We start from the raw sequence: 19,573 nt of genomic DNA, 5'->3' as shown, positions 1-19,573 counted from the left end.
AAACAGACCTCATGCATGCACATAAATCCTCATCACCTGAATAATTAAACAGCCAAGAACACAAAACAGACTCAAAGTGGAGTTATGCAAGTGTCGATTAATGCTGCAAGCCACGATCCAACGTTTATTGAACATTTCGGGAACATCTGCTAAAAGTCTTATCCCATATGCCTGTGGTCTGCATACCTCTCCTCTGTCTGATAGCGTTCATAATCTCTAACACATGGCTTTGTTTGCTGTCTGCTTGTTTGCAAATGATGAGGAGGTGCCAACAGCCATGACTTATTCACATAAGTGTTTGTAACTGGCCAAGTGTTTTGTGTCTGGCCAGGTAGAGGTGATTAAATTTGAGGTGTAGATCCAGTTAGTATGCACAGGTGATAGTCGTTACACCGTCGACTAATTACATACTGTACATCAATGTTTTCTGTGTTTGATATCTGAATAAGCTCAATTCATTAACACCTCTGGCAGAGAACACAGACGACTTTATCAGTTTCATGCTGTGCTCTTGACCTCATAGTGACTCACCAATCAGCCGGTTCTATCTTTGACTTTAAGCTCAACTGGCTTAAAATACTGAATATCAGAGAAAACATCAGCAGTTGTCCTTACTCACAATATTTGTCAGACCACAGAAGGCCATGGGAGGATTAGTCTGACAAATTTTGCGGTTTGTTTTGAGCAAGATTTCACTACTGAGGCTGATATTTTAAGATATGCTCCTACAAAGCAGAAAAATACAAATCTTGAACATGAAAACATGCAATGTTGTCGATTTGCCACATAAAGTTCAGCTTTTTCCATTAACCAGTTACCAAATTTGACCTAGAACTTTGACTTTGTTTGTACTTTGGTTGGTATTTCTTCAGCATTACACTATGCAGCAAACAAAAATCTTAAAATCCGCCTTAACCTTATGCTAGCAATCAGTAATAGCATTAATGTTTTAATAGCAATTCTACATACATAACAGCTCTGCTGCTTTTGTGCCCTGTCACACTTGTTTCAATTTGATGGCTTTCAGCCTTAGAGCTCAACTCAACTGGAATAAGTGCGCTATGTCAGTTGCGTCTTTTTCATTCTCCAATCAAATGAAAGCAAAGGCGGGGTTTCCGTTGAGGTGCCTGCCGTTTTTGTGTTGTCAAGACAACTACGGAGACTTTTGAAGATGGAGGAGAGACCTGTGGTTGCTGTTTTGAGTTATCCGGTGGTGTATGACTTATAAATCTTGAATATCACAATATTACACAATTTTTTTATTATATTAATATCAACAGCAACACTCGCACACAATACACTTCTGATTCAGTTGTTGCCTAGCGTCATAACTGAAAAGCGTGTTCGATGTGATTGGCCCCTCACTCTGCTTCATACTACCATGATAATCAGTAGGGCTGCTAAACATTAAAGAAATCTGTGATATTTTGTTTTGCTGCGATAAATATTGCGATATGAATATAATTTCACCAGGCGATTTGAATACCTCTGTTTGAAAATATTTCATTCATTTAGATTGACTGGCATGATCAAGCCTTTTTAACGCTGTGTATGTGCATAAAATATAATTACAAGCAGTGCTTAATTTGTAAATTGCGAGGTCCCAGAACAGATTGGGGTAACGGATCGGGCATGTTACCAGAGGAGGGAGAGGTGCCGTGAACTTAAGTGAAAAGCAGAGAGGGGATGTCGTGGACGAAAGTGAAGAGGGTTGGGAAGTCTCGGAACAAAGTGAAGAGCGGGGCGGGGGTGCGTGTGAGGAGGGTGATCGGTAAAATGAGGTGCCGAATCCGGCTTGTTCCGGCACAAATTAAGCCCTGATTACAAGCATATATAAATATAACGGAGCAAAAATGAAAGTCAAATAAACAGTGCTTTACGGTTTTCTAGGGAGTATAAAAGTGTTCAAATGCAAAATTGAACAATCACATGTAAAATAACATGGTCATGGTTGTATAATTATTTACATACATACATATATGAATAATATTTTTATTCTTAATCTTTAATAAACAATCTAATCCTGCGATGTGACAACTGCAGATGCACACATTGCTATATTGATGCTCAAACGATAATAATAAGTGTTAAATGCTTTAGCTCATCCAAAAACATGCTTTCTAAAGGAGTTCTATAGAATGTAATGAACTCCCATAAGGGCTGAAAGATATTGGAAAAATCTGGTATTGCAATATTTTATTTTTCTGCAATAAATATTCCGATATGAATAGTTTCACTATTTGACAGTTTTCTGGGCAGTCTAACAGCATTTGCGTACAGAAATTGAATAATCAAAATGCAAAAAAAATGCATTTCTTACTTTGCTTTGTCTCGTTTCTAGTCTAGTGCTCTGAATCGGGCTCAGGCACGGTTCACTTGTCCGGCCCTGGCCCGGTTGGAAGATGTGTGCCAGAGCGCGGTTCACTTGGGCTTTGGCGCGGTACACTTGTAGTGCGAGTGCAAAGCATGCCTGAGCCCGAAACTGAAGACGAGACGTGACTTTTAAGGGACTTAAAAGGGGCTGAATTTATGAATCATTCTTACTGTTCAATGAACACAAACTGTCGTAGATTATTGAAGACGCGAACCCCTCACTGCATGATAGCTGCACCTTTAGCAAACCTCCTAATTCCTGCAGAACGAGGACTCATTTATGAGCATCAAAATTGGCTGATCTGTTCGGCCACATCCCAAACGTCTAAAACAATATAACTAAAGAAATCTCCACTGTGCTGAGCGAGAGCGCTCACTAAACAGTGCATCATCGATAACGTAAGCATGCCTAGGCCTGAATGTAATGTGAGTGCGGGCCGTCGGGGGAGAGGGGAGGGGGGACAAGCGTGCTTTGGCCCGGTTTAAGGCAACTGTACATAGTGTGAGTATGCCCTAAATATAAAAAATAAATAAATTAAAAAAATAAAATAAAATAAAAATGTAGCTTTCACCATCTGAAGAAATAAGTGAAAAAAAAGTTTTTTTTTTGCTTGTTTTAAGGAAATTATCTGCCAGTGAGGCAAGTGAAATAATCTTGTTTTTGCTTTGAAATGTAGATATTTTAAGATAAGATTTCTAAATAAGAAATGTTTTTTTTTGCATTATTCATATAAATTCCACATATATACAGAGATTAAATACAATTCTGTAGCTCTTGGTCAACTATAATTCAGACTGGATACTTCCTAGCTTTGCGATGTGACTATTGCGGATGCGCACATTGCGATATCGATGCTAAAATTATATATTGTGCAGCCCTAACTCCCATGATTCCACACTCAGTCACACTTTCATACTGTGCTTTTAAAGGCATGAAAGGCAGTTAAGATCGTCCTTTTTCTCCTATCGTGACGTACATCCAATTGATTTGAAAATGAGACAGAAATGAGACACGCACTAATAGCCCTGTCCTAAAGACATTTCAAGTGGCAAAGGAAGGTTATGGTATATAATGAAAGATATAATGAAGTGCACAGTTACATCACTTTTAACAAGCACTAGTATATACATAAAAAAATAAAGAGTAAACTTTGATTTTAACAGCATGGAAGCATCTAGATGTTTCTTTCGGCAAAGTAATTTACAAATTCCAATGATGCAATATGTCTCAATGTTGCATACTATGGCTGCCAATACAGTGTATTGCGCTTCCCTAATTAATAATTCATTGATTTAGTGGTAGATGTTCTACCAGAACTCAGTTTTGTTTGGACTGGAGGGCTCTTAAGGGGTGAAATCAACATATTTTCCCCTGTCAGCGGCCTTTGACGTCATAACACGGGACAGTCCCTGGTGAAAGCTTTGGGACTCTGTGTGCTGTTTGGGTGCCATCATCCAATCAGTCATTGTCCTGTGCCTCTCGAGCGATTAGTCACATTACAGTTGTGACTCAGGTGGCTTCAAAAATAGTCCATAAGCAGGCAAGTGGCAATGAGATTGATTATAAACATCCTTGGGTGTAACAGACATCAGCCGAGTCATTGTACAAAAGCACTTTTCCTTCAACAGTTTTTACTTCGAGCGATACGCTATCAGAGTAGAACAAGAGGAAACTCAAGCCCCCTTTCAACAAAACCAATCGCTCATCAGCATTAAAAATTAAGCCATAATTAGCAACATTACTCCAGTGTGTGTTTGATATCAGATGCTAGAACAAGAGGAAAGGTCTGGCCAACAAACGGAGCTCAGTTTTCAAGAGATTCCTGGAATTCCTGGTGCTGACTTGTGCCTCGGTGCTGTGGCTTATAACGCATGACTTGGCCCGACTAAGACACTTGTAGTTTGACACTTTAGAGGGTAGAAAAGTGTAATCAGGAGAGCTTGTGGCAGTAACGGCGAGAGCTCACAGCTACAGGCTGCTTTGGTACAGGTGGCACTGCTGCCTCTACTGATCATCATCAGTGCTACTGAGAATCTGGAGGGTCACTGGGGGTCAGCGAACCTGGCGGTAGCATACAAAGCGCTTAGCACTAAATTTTCCATCTACACTTCTAAATCACATTGGGCATATCGGCCCCAAAGATTCTTTATACCTATTTTAGTGTAGGCACATGAGATCCTAAAAATAAACAAAAAATACTAGATTACGATGCCCCTAAAACAAAGGTGTAGATAATATTTAATGTATCAGCTTTAATATATTAGGCCAATAATTTTGGGATTACTCTTTTGAAAGATTGTTCTTTATTACGTTGTTTGTCTAAAAATTGTGATGTAGGTGAGATTTACTTTTTTTGATGTTTTCTATGATGAGCAAGAGAGCTTAACGGGCTGCAATTTAAGAAAACGTGCAATTACAAAAAACGCCAGCAAATTAAAAAAAGATCTTCATCCATTTGACAGCACATGTGCTGCAAACCCTCACAATGCAAACACATTTAAAAATGCGCTACATTTTCCCACAATGCAAACAAATTAATAAAATGTCTGCATTTTCTCACAACGTAAACAATTCATAAAAACGCACTGCATTTTCTCACAACACTTGCAAAAAAACGAAAACACAATGGAAATGTTTCAAAGACCCAAAATGTGACAAATACCGCTTTATTCTATGTTCTTTGCTATTGCTCAGTGAAGTTGTAGGAGATCTTTGAAAGGTGAGTTTCTTTGTTTGTTTATTTTAACATCCTAATTCCCTTGTGTTTTGTATTTTATTAGCTTTAATAACCAAAACCTAAATAGCTGAGTTTGTCATGTTTTAGGGTCCCATTGAGACATTTCTGTTGTGTTCTGTGCTGTTTGAAAGTGTCATGACAAAATGCAGCACGTTTTTTATAAATTGTTTGCATTGTGAGAAAATGCAGCACGTTTTTGTGAATTGTTTGTATTGTGAGAAAATGCTGCATGTTTCTATAAATTGTTTGTATTGTGAGAAATGCTGCACGTTTTTATAAATTGTTTGTATTGTGAGAAAATGCTGCACGTTTTTATAAATTGTTTGTATTGTGAGAAAATGCTGCACATTTTTGTAAATTGTTTGTATTGTGAGAAAATGCTGCACGTTTCTATAAATTGTTTGTATTGTGAGAAAATGCTGCACGTTTTTATAAATTGTTTGCATTGTGAGAAAATGCTGCACATTTTTGTAAATTGTTTGTATTGTGAGAAAATGCTGCACATTTTTGTAAATTGTTTGTATTGTGAGAAAATGCTGCACGTTTTTATAAATTGTTTGTATTGTGAGAAAATGCTGCACATTTTTGTAAATTGTTTGTATTGTGAGAAAATGCTGCACGTTTCTATAATTGTTTGTATTGTGAGAAAATGCTGCACGTTTTTATAAATTGTTTGCATTGTGAGAAAATGCTGCACATTTTTGTAAATTGTTTGTATTGTGAGAAAATGCTGCACGTTTTTATAAATTGTTTGTATTGTGAGAAAATGCTGCACATTTTTGTAAATTGTTTGTATTGTGAGAAAATGCTGCACGTTTCTATAAATTGTTTGTATTGTGAGAAAATGCTGCACGTTTTTATAAATTGTTTGCATTGTGAGAAAATGCAGCACGTTTTTGTGAATTGTTTGTATTGTGAGAAAATGCTGCACATTTTTGTAAATTGTTTGTATTGTGAGAAAATGCTGCACATTTTTGTAAATTGTTTGCATTGTGAGAAAATGCTGCACATTTTTGTAAATCGTTTGCGTTTTGACAAAATGCTGCACGATTTTATAAATTGTTTGTATTGTGAGAAAATGCAGCACGTTTTTGTGAATTGTTTGTATTGTGAGAAAATGCAGCACGTTTTTGTAAATTGTTTACGTTTTGAGACACTGCAGATCTTTTTATTAAATTGTTTCTGTTGTGAAAAAATGCAGCGCGTTTCATTAATTTGTGTTGTGAGAAAATGCAGCGCGTTTTATTAATTTGTTTGCTTTTTAAAAATGTGTGAGGGTTTGCAGCATGTGTGCTGTCAAACGGATAAAGATCTTTTCTTAATTTGCTGGCAATTTTTGTTATTGTATGTGTTTTCTTAAATTGCAGCACGGTCAACTCTCTCGGCCACTGTAGTTTTCTCTGTTTAGAAGGGTTAAGAAAGATATTTTGTAACGCTCATTGTGTTTGTTTCCTTGGTAGGTTTATTATAATAATTTATTTTCTGGATGTTTATTTGTTATTTTTGGTTTGTCTTTCCGAGGTATTGTAATTTCATTCTTTTTATTACTGACTAACTTTTTTAGTCAATAAATTAATTTGCATTTATTGGGTTTTGCTCTTGTTTTGTTTCTTGGTCTGACGGCTCAACAGGAGTCTAGTTATTTAATTATTTTACTGCTTCTCACCCTAAGCAGACTTAATAGGGCGACAACAATAATTTTAACATAAGCATTTATCGGCTGATACCCATATTCACTAAACTACAAGTAGATTAGTGAAAAAAAATTATTACATAATAATAAATAGCTTGAACTTACTAAAGAAGCTAACGAAATAAAAAGATTATACTTTAGATGGCAACTTTTTGATGCTGAAATTCTTATAGATTTTTCACTATTACAAAAATATCTCAATCTGATCTAGAACCAGCAGTTCTGTCTGCTATTCACAAGGAACAAAGATTATGCACAAATGATACATTTTGTCAATTATTACCAGAAGCATTAAAACTAAAAATTTAATTAAACTTTAATAAGGTTTAATCAATAAAGTTGAGCTCAATCTGATCTCATACTCTAAGGCGCTAGAAATTCTCGTGCGCTGTCAAAATAAAAGCTACCAAACAGATAATCTTGTCATATTCAGTCAATGTCATGCAGTCAAATATCATTGACATGCAGATTGAAAGAGGCACAAACAATCTTAAGATATGATTCACAATTGTCAATAGAAATTACATCTTACACATTAAACATAGTTTATCTAAGCCAAGGATCGTTTCCATAGTTTAGTGGGCACAGACATGTACCCCGCTGAGCCATATGGCTGCTGGGGTAGCTGGTTGTGACACTGTAGTGAGGATCAGGTCTATAAATCTATTTATAACCGAGAAAACCTACACTTGCGCTTGCCTCCTGCAAGGACTCAAACAGAGACATCATCGGGCAAGCAGGAAGCACCAGGTCTACTTCCTATCACTGCTCCTCCATCCTGTTGGGTGAACAGTCTCTTGTCCAAAGGAGCCCAGCTGGGCCGTACGAATTAACAACAGCTGGACTGGCAGCAAAGACATCAGAGGGGCACCGATCCCAACCCAGCGCAGGAAGCGGATCCTTGGTCAAACGCAAACACTGAAGTTCTTACATTTAGGAACTGAAAAGTTAATTAAATCAGTCTCTTACTTTTTTCGCCCCTGAAAAAGACATTTAACCCTCAGGTTGCTCCAGGGGAACTTTCCTTATAATTAGATTATCTTGATGGGTTAGAATGTCTGTCAAATGGGATGGAGCCAACTAGAGGGATTAACTATATTGACTTGTAAAGCCGTGACATGTTTGATGAAACTAAAAGCTTGCTTGCTTCTTGACTTCAAATTAACAATGATTAAAAAGGCCTATTTTTCATTAGTATTTGGAACATACAGACAACTCTTTTTGATGCGATTAATACTCTGGGGCATGATGCAGTCATCATTCATTCATTTTCTTTTCAGCTTAGTCCCTTTATTAATCAGGGGTTACCACAGCGGAATGAACCGCCAACTTATACAGCATGTGTTTTACGCAGCGGATGCCCTTCCAGCCTCAACCCAGCACTGTGAAACATCCATACACTCTTGCATTCACACCCACACTATGACGAATTTAGCCACCTATAGCGGATGTTTTTGGACTGTGGGGGAAACCGGAGCACCTGGAGGAAACCCACGCCAACACGGAGAGAACATGCAAACTCCACACAGAAATGCCAACTGCCACAGCCAGGGTACGAACCAGCTACCTTCTTGCTGTGAGGCGACAGCACTACCCACTGTGCCACCGTTTCGCCTATGATGCATTAAATAAAAATACAAAAACGTTATTGAATATTATATAGAATAAATTAAGTTTTTTGGAATATTTCGTTTACCAAAAAAAAACGCAATTACTGAAATTAATTAAATCTTAAAATATGTTAAAATATTAAACCATTATCTAATGTTTTACAGCATTTTTGATCAAATAAATGCAGCCTTTTTTTCCCAAATATATAATATATGGAAAAAATATAACATCTTAAAATATATTAAAATATTAAACCATTTTTTGTTTTAAAGCATTTTCATCAAATAAATGCAGCCTTTTTTCCAAATATATAATGTATGTGTGTGCAAATATAAAATCAGTAAAAAAAAAGAAACTTTATTAATTCAATAATAAAAAAGGAAATTTAGCATTTAAATTTAAATAGAAATAAATAGAATTTTTTCTATTTAATAGTGATTATTTAAATATAAAAAATTATAAAATGTAAAAAACTAATTTACAACAAAAATAATTATGATACAAAACATCAAATCAATAACAAATAATTAATTTAAAATTAATTTTCATTTCAATTTGAAATGAAAAAAGCATTTAGCAACAGTTTTTCTGTAACAATTTGTCAACCAAGTTATAAAAAATTCCATTGGAAAGGGTCCTCATGGGAACAATTAATAAAATCAATTTCTAAAGACGCTTCCTAAGTGCCACTCAAAGTAGATGTAAAATGGACTGTAACTGCATAATATGACATAATTCGTAATTATACAAGCAGGGACTTTCAATATGTGTGGATTAAAATGTAACCCTAAATCTGTTTATCTCTGATCTAAAATTCAAAAATGACAGAAAAAATCTGGGCATGATGCCTAAATAGGACTCTCAAGGGAATCTCTGGATCCGCCTGCCGTTTATGAAATTACAGCCTGGTTTATTTCTTTGAAACTGACACTGTCCTTTTGTTATATCTGTTTGAGAGTCCTTGTGGAATTCCGCAGATAAACAGATGCAAGAGGAGTCATTCAGCGTGCAAACAAAGGCAGTCCTGAAGTCTTTCAGATTGATAAAAGTTTTCCAGGGATCTAACATTAACTTCTGAACAAATTCATGAAGCAATTATTCAGTCTCCCTACAGTGGCAGCAAGAGCTGTTTGGCTTCACTGTGCCCCTGACATAAGAAAATAAAGACCACCTAGTATGGCTGCCATGAGTTGAAAGCCAGACGTCTTTGATATCTCAAGCACAGCCTTGTTTTTTTACACCAAAAGAATGAAAGATGAAGTGGTTTCCTCTCCCTTTCACCTGATGCACCACCGTCCGCTTCGCTTCACCTGCGTCAACACATCTTGACGAGAGACCGTCAGGTGCATCTGCAGGGACTAATTTGATTGGACGCGCTTCACTTAATGCTTCCAGATCAGATAACATCAGACGCACCGCTAGGGAGATCAAACCCTCTGAGACGCAGCAGATGAGAGGAGCCTATGATTCTTCCCATATGCAAAGAAAAAGAACTAGGACAAAAACTCATCCTCTCCCTGAAAACCAGAAACGGCGTCTTTCCCTGAAATCCTCAACTGCCACAGCAGGCTTGATGTCATCAATTGGCATCTTCCTCACAAAGCTACTGTAGTATTGGAGCTTAACATGCCAATATGATTATGAGGGACTGTTATAAAACTGGTTTAATAACTGTAAGGCTGCTAACCCCTCATTGGCATGTTTGCAAAACCTCTCTAGTTCCTTTTGATCCTGTTAAATTTATCCCTGGATTAAGAGGTTTTTAACTGGGGCAAATGCACGGCTGTGGAATGTAACAAATGCATTTGAGAATTTGAAATTACAGTGGAAAAAAAATTCTTAATTTGCTGTTAGTTTACTTATTTAGTTGACTTTTTATTTAGAACATGGTGTGAGGTAAGACAAGCAAGAAAAATGACAATTGCCAATAAGAATCAGAATATCTGTAGAGGTTTTCACTAGGGATGACCCCATCAGATTTTTTGCCCTCAAATCCGAGTCCGAGTCATTTGATTTTGAGTATCTACCGATACCAAAACCCGATCCGATTCTTCAATAATACTTAAAAATAAAGAAGAACGAAGAAACAGATCCAGGATGTTCCTTATTTCATGTAATTAACCTTATTTTAACATTTAACAAGTCTGTTAACAAAAAGAGCACTTCTGTGATGTAGCTTGAACGACTTTAGTGCAACAGTAAATAAAAATTGTAAAAATAAAAATAAAAATTCGAATATAAATACAAATGGCACCTCAACTTAAAACACCCGACAGGCAATCCCAAGTTTACATATGTCACAGTTTGCAATGGCAATGTTGTCGTCATCAACTTTATAATACCTCCAGACCACAGACACTCGCGCTTTCCGCTTCAAGCTGCTTCTGTGTTCTACTTCGCCAACATTTAATCAATAGCGTCATGCCGCACATGTTGCTGTTTCTGTGTGAAGTCAAGAAAGTGGTCTAACTCTGTGCCACCGCATAACTATAGATGCGTAAAAAATAATGGGAATATATAATATACATATATATTTTGTCCTGATCGGAAGGTAAGGTCCGATTCCGATAGAGTCTGAAACAGCATGATTGGGCCTGATTTCCGATCACATGATCGGATCGCACATCCATAGTTTTCACTCATTCATAACATTTTAAAGTAAATGTTTGCACCTTGACAGTTTTTTTTATTCAATTACATTAGAAAAAATATATATACTACTTGTTTATCTAATACAATCATTACCTGAATTAAATGATTTTTTTAAAATATTAATTAAAATTCATTTCTCTAGGGAAATTTTACATGACAAGAAAAATCTTCATCGCGATTCTCAACAAGATTATAACAAACTACATATTTTATCAGTATCGTGCAGCCTTAGCAGAACATTAAAGACAATTTAGCTGAAACATTGGTCCTTGGAAAGAAAACAAGAAAACATACAGACAAAAGTAGATTAATCCCTGTGGCTCCTGACAATGCATTGAGATCTTATGAAGTGAAACGGTCTGTAAAAGAAATATTATAATAATTTATAACAGTATTATCTTTAATTCACAGCCTTGGCAAATGGTCTGAATCACAGTGTATTGACTTACAGTTTATAAACCACAGATGACTTTGGTTTCATCTAAAAATTTTTAATATTCTGCTGAAGAAAAAAAAATTACCTTCTTAAATGGACTGAATGTGAGTAAACTAAGAGGAGGTTTTCATTTTTTTAGGTTATTTATCGTGTCAGCGCTTAAATACTTTTATAAGCCTTATCGGTGCATGGAAAGATGAATATAAATGGGTTCATGATTGTCTGTGCTAAAATTCAGGCATGCTATATCATGATCTGATGCTAATCAGAGCAAGAAAACACTTGTCAAGTATGCCAACTAACAATCTGGAGATTTCAAAGTCTTTCCGTGTTTATTTTTACTTGTTAACATACATTATTATCACTTCTCAGTGCATTGAAATACCGTGGAGGGTCAGTGATTGTCTGGGAGGAGCATCACTGGGAAACATGTTTGCTCTGAGCGGGACTGTATGCTGATGAGCACAAGCTGGCCTTATCAAAAGAAAAAACAAAACAAGTGTTCTGAAAATTACAGGGGATTACAGGCCAGAAGAAAATCCCACCTCTCAGTGGATGCTGATTTTATGAGACATAAAAGTAAATGGCACATGATCAGGAAATACATTTTATGTTACAGCTCAGTAAAATATGATAGCAAAAGTGACAGACTCTTGTTTCTCGATATGAAAGTGTTCACACTTCATAGTCATCTCTGAAGTACACCCAAAAACACACATTACAGTAATTCAATCGATGTAGCGATTCCAAAACAAGAGGTATGTGTAAAGGCTCAAGACCTAATAAATCAAGGAAAACATAGATAATGTAAATAATATAGTAATTTACATATTTTTCAAATATTTAAGCAATATATGCAATGCATTGTTGAAGTTGAAATCTGGGTGTATAAAATATTAAAATATATGTTCTTCAATGATTATATAGCATATAAAAACACTTCAGTAATGACAGATCATAACTTTAGATACCAAAAGCAGATTAATGTGATTGTCTTTTAACTGAAAGACTGCAAAATATGTGAATACATTTATTTGCAAGTTTGAGAAAAGTGTGTTTTTTGTGTGTTATTGCGATCATTATTAATATTTCAAAGAACTCTCTTTAATGAAATAAATCAACAATGGCATTCAATGAGCTTTACTTGTGGGTCTGTAAAAGCACTAAGAAAAACAATGTTGGGAAATGATGAGTTAAAACTCATCTCTGGACCAACAACACTGACGTGCTTGCAAAGCATCAGAAATAAACCCCCCAAGAAGTCCCTCTACCAAACAACCTCTTCATGTTTGTAATGAATAAAATGTCACTTAAAAATAACCTAGCAAACACTATTTGGTTTGGAAAAGCTGCCTGTATCACGTATTCTCCCTCTTCCTCTTTTCTTGTCGACAGTACGTTACAGTGACTAAAACACTGCCTGACAGCTTCCCCAGTGCCCGTTATCTCCAGTTTATGAGCCTGTAAAAGAGACTGTAACAATAACCGCGCGACTGTAACATGTAACCAGACACATGTGCGTCCAAACTACAACACTTAGAGAAGTTTAAATCAACCCCAGTCCACTTACCGACTGCAGAAATGCCAAGTTTCTCACGTAATCCCGTTCAGTGTTCAATATCTCATTTAAAACGCACAATCTCAGGCGAAGTTGACGGTCCGAGTCCTTGCCGCTGAGACACTCGTTTTCTTGTTGACTGTCCTCCTCGGTGTTTATTTCGCTCATTTTTAAAACCCCGTTGAATTACGCGCCTCCAAACAAACTCGATATAAGCCAGTTGTTGGAAAACTGAGGTGAAGATGTGGTAATTAATCCATTTAATCCGTCGCGCGCTGCACGCAACCTCGCGCCAGGATGCGGCAGGGGAAAATGTTATTCTGAAACTGAAGAAACTTCTGTAAAAGTAGCGACGCGCAACATCGGAGTCAACCGCAGCGCAATTTGCATCTCATTAAAAACATCTTCCGTTTAAAAAAAAAGTCAGACCAGAAAAGTAACGCACCGGGTGCCTGCGGTGTAAATAAAGAAAGTGGTCAGAGAAGCGAAATGATGTGGGAAAAAATAGGAGTGCACGTGAAACGATCAGTCACAGTAAAATCACTGGCTAAACTGTGCAGTAAAAGCCGATGAAGCGAGTGCACGAGTGCTCAGTGTGGACTACATGAAAAGTGTTGTGAGAGCTGTGGAGAGAGAGAAGCGAGTCTGCCGTTTAGGGACCGTCTGCAAGTTGCAGCGCTTAATCAAATACGTCATCAGTTTAATAAACTGGTATCCCTTCATATCTTTTGATGAGGATTCTGATAAGAAAGCTCATTTTCATCTCTGGTACATTGACTTATGTTCTTAGTATGGAGGCTAATGTATGTGCTTATTTTAGAGTTTCACAAAAATATAAACAGTAGCACTTTTTGAACATTAAAATGATGTTCACCTAAATGAGATGATGACTCTAGACATAAATCTTTTAAGCCCCTTTCACACTGCTTATTGGTTCTGGAAAATTGCCAGAAAATTGCTAGATTTCTTTCTGTGTGAACACAAACATGTTAAGGGATTTGGTTAGGGACCTAGTAACATTGCGGTAATCAGTCCCGGAACAAGTGCTGTGAGAACAAAAGCCAGAACCAGTGCCATAAATGATCTGTCGAACATGATGTTGGTCTATTTATCATGCAACTTTTTTTAAACAGCTAATGGAATATTATGCAGAACCTGGGTCAAACGCTTCCGGTAATCTGTATGCCGTTACAAAATCAACTCGTTTAAGGTCTGATTTCTTTAACAATCAACAATCTTCATTGCCTGATTGATTTTTCTGCACCATGTATGTATTTATTTTACCCCAGTATTTTCAATGGAGTTTCTGCGCTAGCCTGCTGATCCTGACGAGCATGCATGTGTAAACGGCTTTTCATCACATTTTATGCTTGAACAACTAAATAAATGTTTAAGTCTATTTAACTCATTATATTTTAATTATATTACAACATCGATGCTGTAAAAGTTAACCGTTCACCAGAAGTTTATGTGTATGAGAAGAATCAGTAGCTGTGCATATACCCTATTTAAAAACATAGCGTTTACAAAAAATAAATAAAAATGTCCATGTGTCTGTGAATGAGACAGTGTATGGGTGTTTCCCAGCACTGTGCTGGTGTAACGGAGGCCAGATAGTAAGTGCTGTGCAGGTAAACCTCTCTCCTCTCACCTCTAAAGGTACTCTAGCGACAGATGCTAGAGGCTATGGTCTTTAGCCTCCTTGTTAGAGCAACCGACTCCCATGCGGAAGGTCGCTGGTTTGATTCCAGCCCGGAGTGGGTTGGGTGGTGTAGGACTGGCGGGGTTACACGGGGTTGCGGCTAGAAGGACGTCTGCTGTGTAAAACATGTAAGAAAGCAATTGGCGGTTCATTCCGCTATGGCAACCCCTGATAAATCAGGGACTAAGCTAAATGAATAAATGAAAAATGTCTTGACTAAAGCAGAGACAGTGAGTTTTAGGTTCAGCATGAACACATGCACAGATTCCATAAAATCACTGGCAGTGTGAATAAACCAAAATCAAATGATCTTGGGTATTTAACAGTGTATTTGTCGGAATCTCTGTGATATACAGGCTCTAGAAAAGGAGACTTATTTAACATAGTCCAGGACTCCCCATAAGGACTGCTGCCATGTTTAGTAATGTTTTCCAAGATGCAGAAAATACAGAATTATGGATTCAAGTCAGAAAAGCAGAATTAACTGTATAGCACTAAATGTCATTTTTTGGTAATTTTTGGATAAATAAATTAAAAGCAGTGCACCAATCTGATTTATGATACTGACTATTATCTGTCATTTTCAAACCACAAGAAATTATTTAATTAAATATGAGATTTGTATGTTTTGCTTCAGTCTGTTTATACAGCTTATGAAGCTTCAAAACCTTTAGGAATCTTTGGTTTCTCAACAGTTGTTCGAAGACCAGTTTTTCAGTAAACAAACATTTTAATGGTTTAATGGGGGAAATTATGGTTCTACCTTGCAGGGGATCTGTGAGAGCCTTTACTGGTCATACTCTGATCACCAAACCACCGAACGTATTTTTACCTCTCGAATTAGTTTTATAAATTTGCATGTTCTTATAAAGCACTTGTTGAATTAAAACAAACATTAAAAGTTATTAGTCACTTGGTGAATTGAAAATTGATTTTAAAAATGTTTATTATGCAGACATTAAATTTTTCTTGATATAAGATGATCAGCTAATTATTCTGATAAATTTAACTTAAATAAATGGTTTGCAACAAAGCTGTTTTAAAATACATGTTTGGCCAGAGATTTTGTTTTACATGATATTGACCTGTAGGTACCATCAGCAACTTCAATGCAGTTTAGTTGAAGGAAAATCTTCCTCCCATAGGCTATATCAAATAACCAGACAAATGACCAGCTCTGGTGTTAAACCAAAGAAATTAACATTACTGAACAAACTTAATCCAGGCCAAAATGTGTCTAAACTACTACACTGGATACAAATATGTTGAAATCACAGTGAATATAAAGCTAATATGAATATAAAACTGTAGGTGAAAAGTAGTCAGATCACCTTTGTTAAAATTACAATGGTTGTGACGCAAATGTCATGTTCATTTTAATCAATAAAGCCAGTAGAATTTCATTTTGGTTAAATAAGTCTTAACAGTCTGAATTTGTCATTTTAAAACACATAGGGTATTCTGTTAAATATGTATATTAATATTTACTAGTGATTACCAGAATTCTTCAAACTATCGTTTTTTGTTTCTGTGTCCACACAGAACATAGAAGTCACTTTAGTTAACAAGAGGGGGAGTAAATGGTGACAGACTTTAGTTGAACTGTGCCTGTAAATGTTAGTTTGTTTGTTCTGATGTACAGAAGGCTGTCGAGGCTTTGTTCATACCGTCTGTGCCCTTGAGGTGATGCATCCTCAGCATGACAAACAGCCATCAGAGCCTGTCCACATCCTGTTTACACCATCACAAAAGACTAGAGTCAAGTTCCTATCACTCACACTAAAATATTTGGTCACCAAACCACCAGACTCCACAAATGAATGGACAAAAAGTAAAGGTTAGGAATGAGTCTTTGGCCTGGTTTGAATCACTTTTACCCCACAGGAGTCGTTCAGCTCCGAGCATTTCATAGCTGTGCGACATTTGAGAGGTGTCAATAACCGCTGGTCCTGCTTTACTTGGCTGCCCACACTAACTAAACATACTGGGGTAGTCTGAAGTTGTCATTGTATGCTTTGGTGTGACTTAAATATTACTGTTTACCAGAAACTTAAACGAATTTGGGTGACAAACATGTAAATATAATCAATAGATTTGTTGTTTTAAGTTACTTCAACCAAACCGGTAGCGTCATCACTTTGCCAAATGTTCTGTGACCGAGCGCCATCTTGTGGCAAAAGGCAACATAACAAAAACTCGATTATGTCTAACTTAAAATATATTAAATATTTTAAACAAATAATATATGTTTAAACCAATAGTTACAGCTAAATTTCCTTACCTCGTTTATTTTAAACGCACCTGACCAGATCCATCGATGAACGTACACACGTGACGTTTTTTTCACAGATGATGTTTGAAGGGAATCAGAATCGACGGTTGACGGTTGACAAGTATCAAATGAGGTAATAATATCCACATTTTCTTGTTTCTGAATGAAAATTAATTCAGCATAACAAACATTTTTAATCTTATATTCCTAATAAGTGCGATAAAACAGTTTGGAGCATAATTATGGTACAAATTTGTTTGTTAAATTAGTTTGCTTAAAATTGAACTGTACTGTATACTAAAGATTATTTAAAAATAAAAAAGGAATTTAATATAAATTAAATATGAATTTAACTCTGCTGAAAGGATACATGTTGAACAAAATATGTAACAGTAACTTCATATATGCTATTTCAGAATCCTGACTTGCTATATGGTTATTGTTATTTTTCTTTAGGCTATATAATCTGAACCCTACAGGTCAAAAATTTGGGGTCAGTTTTTCCATGTTTTTTTCTTTTCTTCTAATTATTCATTTATTAAATGTAAAAAAAAGTTGTTAAATTTTTTAATATTTATTACAATTTTGAATAACTGCTTATTGAATGTAGTTTCAAATGAAATCATCATTCCAGTAATTATTGCTTTTATTACTATTACCATTAATAGTAATAATATTAATAATAATAATAATAATTAATATTAGAGTGATTTCCGAAGGATCATGTGACTGAAGACTGAAGTCTTTAAAATCGCTGGAATAAATGATTAATTTAGATTATAAACTACTTTTGGACAGTTACTTCATAGTACAATAACATTTCACAGCTTATTTTAAAACATTTAAAAATCATACTTACCGCAAAACTTTTATTGAAGGTTTACATCGCAAATCAGATTAGAAGCACTTGTTTGGTATCTCATATAATAGATCCACTAAAACAAATAAGTAAATGGGCTATATCTTACACAAAACAAATAAGTAAATGGGCTTTATCTTACACATATTCACATAAGTAAATAAATGTATTGATTGGGGGGTTGAAAATTGTGCGGTGCACATTCTGTGTTGGCCTAGAACTAATACACGTTTTTGTTTGTTTCAGTTTCAGCTGAGAAGTATTTTTCACATTTCTCAGTATTTGTCATTTTTAATGCATAAACTAATTTAAAATTACTTAACTATATAGATTATATATATATATATATATATATATATATATATATATATATATATATATATATATATATATATATATATATATATATATATATATATATACTTAAATTTGAAAATAAATAATTAGATAAAAAAGCAAACAATTATTTTAATAAAAATATGATAAATCATTTATTGAAAGACATTCTCATACTGAATATCTTCTGACAGCTTGGCTGGCCATTGCTTCTCTTCTGTGTCACAGTAATGGCTCTTTCCACACTTTGGCTGGTCTTCGTGCTCTGGACATCCCTGTACTCAGACAGTCAGGGTAGCACTTTAAGCCAAGCTGAACTGCAAGAACTGGAGCAGATCCGCACTTGGGTTGTCTCACGCAGTTTCCCCTGCAGTGTTACCTGTGGACTTGGCCTCAGAACTCAAGAACTCTGTCCTATTGGAGGAACCAGAAACATCTCCACAAGTTCCTGCAAGCTGAGGACCATCAGCTGCCTGGACTCCTGGCAGTGTGGACTGAAGACCCAAACCGTCACTGCTGGCCGGCGACTGGTGCTCGACTGCTTGGAGGAGGTGATAGAAGCCATGGGTCGCTTTTCCTTTGTAGTGTCTTGGCGCTTCGCCTGTGGCATCATCACCACAGATGATTCCTTATTCACCCGTTATGAAGCCCTGAGCTTGGACAAGGTGGTGCTAGACCCTCTCAGAGAGGAGGACTCTGGGACGTATCGTTGTGATGTACTGGACACCGGTAAACGAAGAGTGAAGAGGATGTATAAAGGCGTGAAGGTGTTGTCTCATAAAGATCTGAATTTAGACTTCGCTAAAGGTCTGATCCACTGGGAAAACCCTGAGAGCTGGTTTGCTAACCTCACTAGCTCAGGAAACGTGTATTCCAGCAGCACAATCAGGAACATTGTAATTATCAGTGTGCCTTTATCTTTTGCAATGGCGGTGGTCATCTTTCTATTCTTGTGTTGCTACTCTAGAAGAGCAAGAAGAGCAGCTTACCTTTGCCAGGACAACATTTGAATAATTAAAGAGTCAACTGAAGATCCCAAAATACCTTCAAGCATATTTAGCCCACCGAGTCACTGATAAAAAGAAGTGTTAAGAATGAGTTTGACCTTGTCATTAATGTGTGGGATTAAAAAACATGTTCCAACTACTGTGTACTATTTATAGAGCAGAGTTGTTAATGAACTTTTAAAAAAAACATTCAAGTTTGTGTTAAAAGCGATAAACAGTTCACTTCATCAACAATCATCAGCCATTAGAGACTCATTGGGATGTTCACGAATCCTGTATGAGATGATTTGAGCTGTTTGACATGATGTGTTATGATATCCCACTGGAAGCAGTCAT

At 36.2% G+C, this 19,573-nt stretch overlaps 2 protein-coding genes across 2 annotated transcripts in view; one reads left to right on the top strand and one right to left on the bottom strand.

Annotated features, from left to right (window-relative positions):
- prex1 (phosphatidylinositol-3,4,5-trisphosphate-dependent Rac exchange factor 1) overlaps nt 1-13,659 on the bottom strand; it is a 129,143-nt gene extending 115,484 nt beyond the window's left edge. Inside the window, exon 1 of the mRNA XM_056464331.1 lies at nt 13,074-13,659. Coding sequence (XP_056320306.1) covers nt 13,074-13,229 — 156 coding nt within the window. The 5' untranslated portion in view covers nt 13,230-13,659. The remainder of the gene's footprint in view (nt 1-13,073) is intronic.
- A 4,801-nt stretch (nt 13,660-18,460) lies between these two features.
- tmem81 (transmembrane protein 81) lies at nt 18,461-19,249 on the top strand. The gene has a single exon (XM_056464330.1). The coding sequence runs from the start codon at nt 18,461-18,463 to the stop codon at nt 19,238-19,240; it is 780 nt and encodes a 259-aa protein (XP_056320305.1). The 3' UTR covers nt 19,241-19,249.
- The last annotated feature ends 324 nt before the right edge of the window (nt 19,250-19,573 follow it).

The sequence above is a fragment of the Danio aesculapii genome, chromosome 8, assembly GCF_903798145.1.
Source record: "Danio aesculapii chromosome 8, fDanAes4.1, whole genome shotgun sequence".
NCBI classification, from domain to species: domain Eukaryota; kingdom Metazoa; phylum Chordata; class Actinopteri; order Cypriniformes; family Danionidae; genus Danio; species Danio aesculapii.
This window is presented reverse-complemented; position numbering and strand designations above follow the sequence as displayed.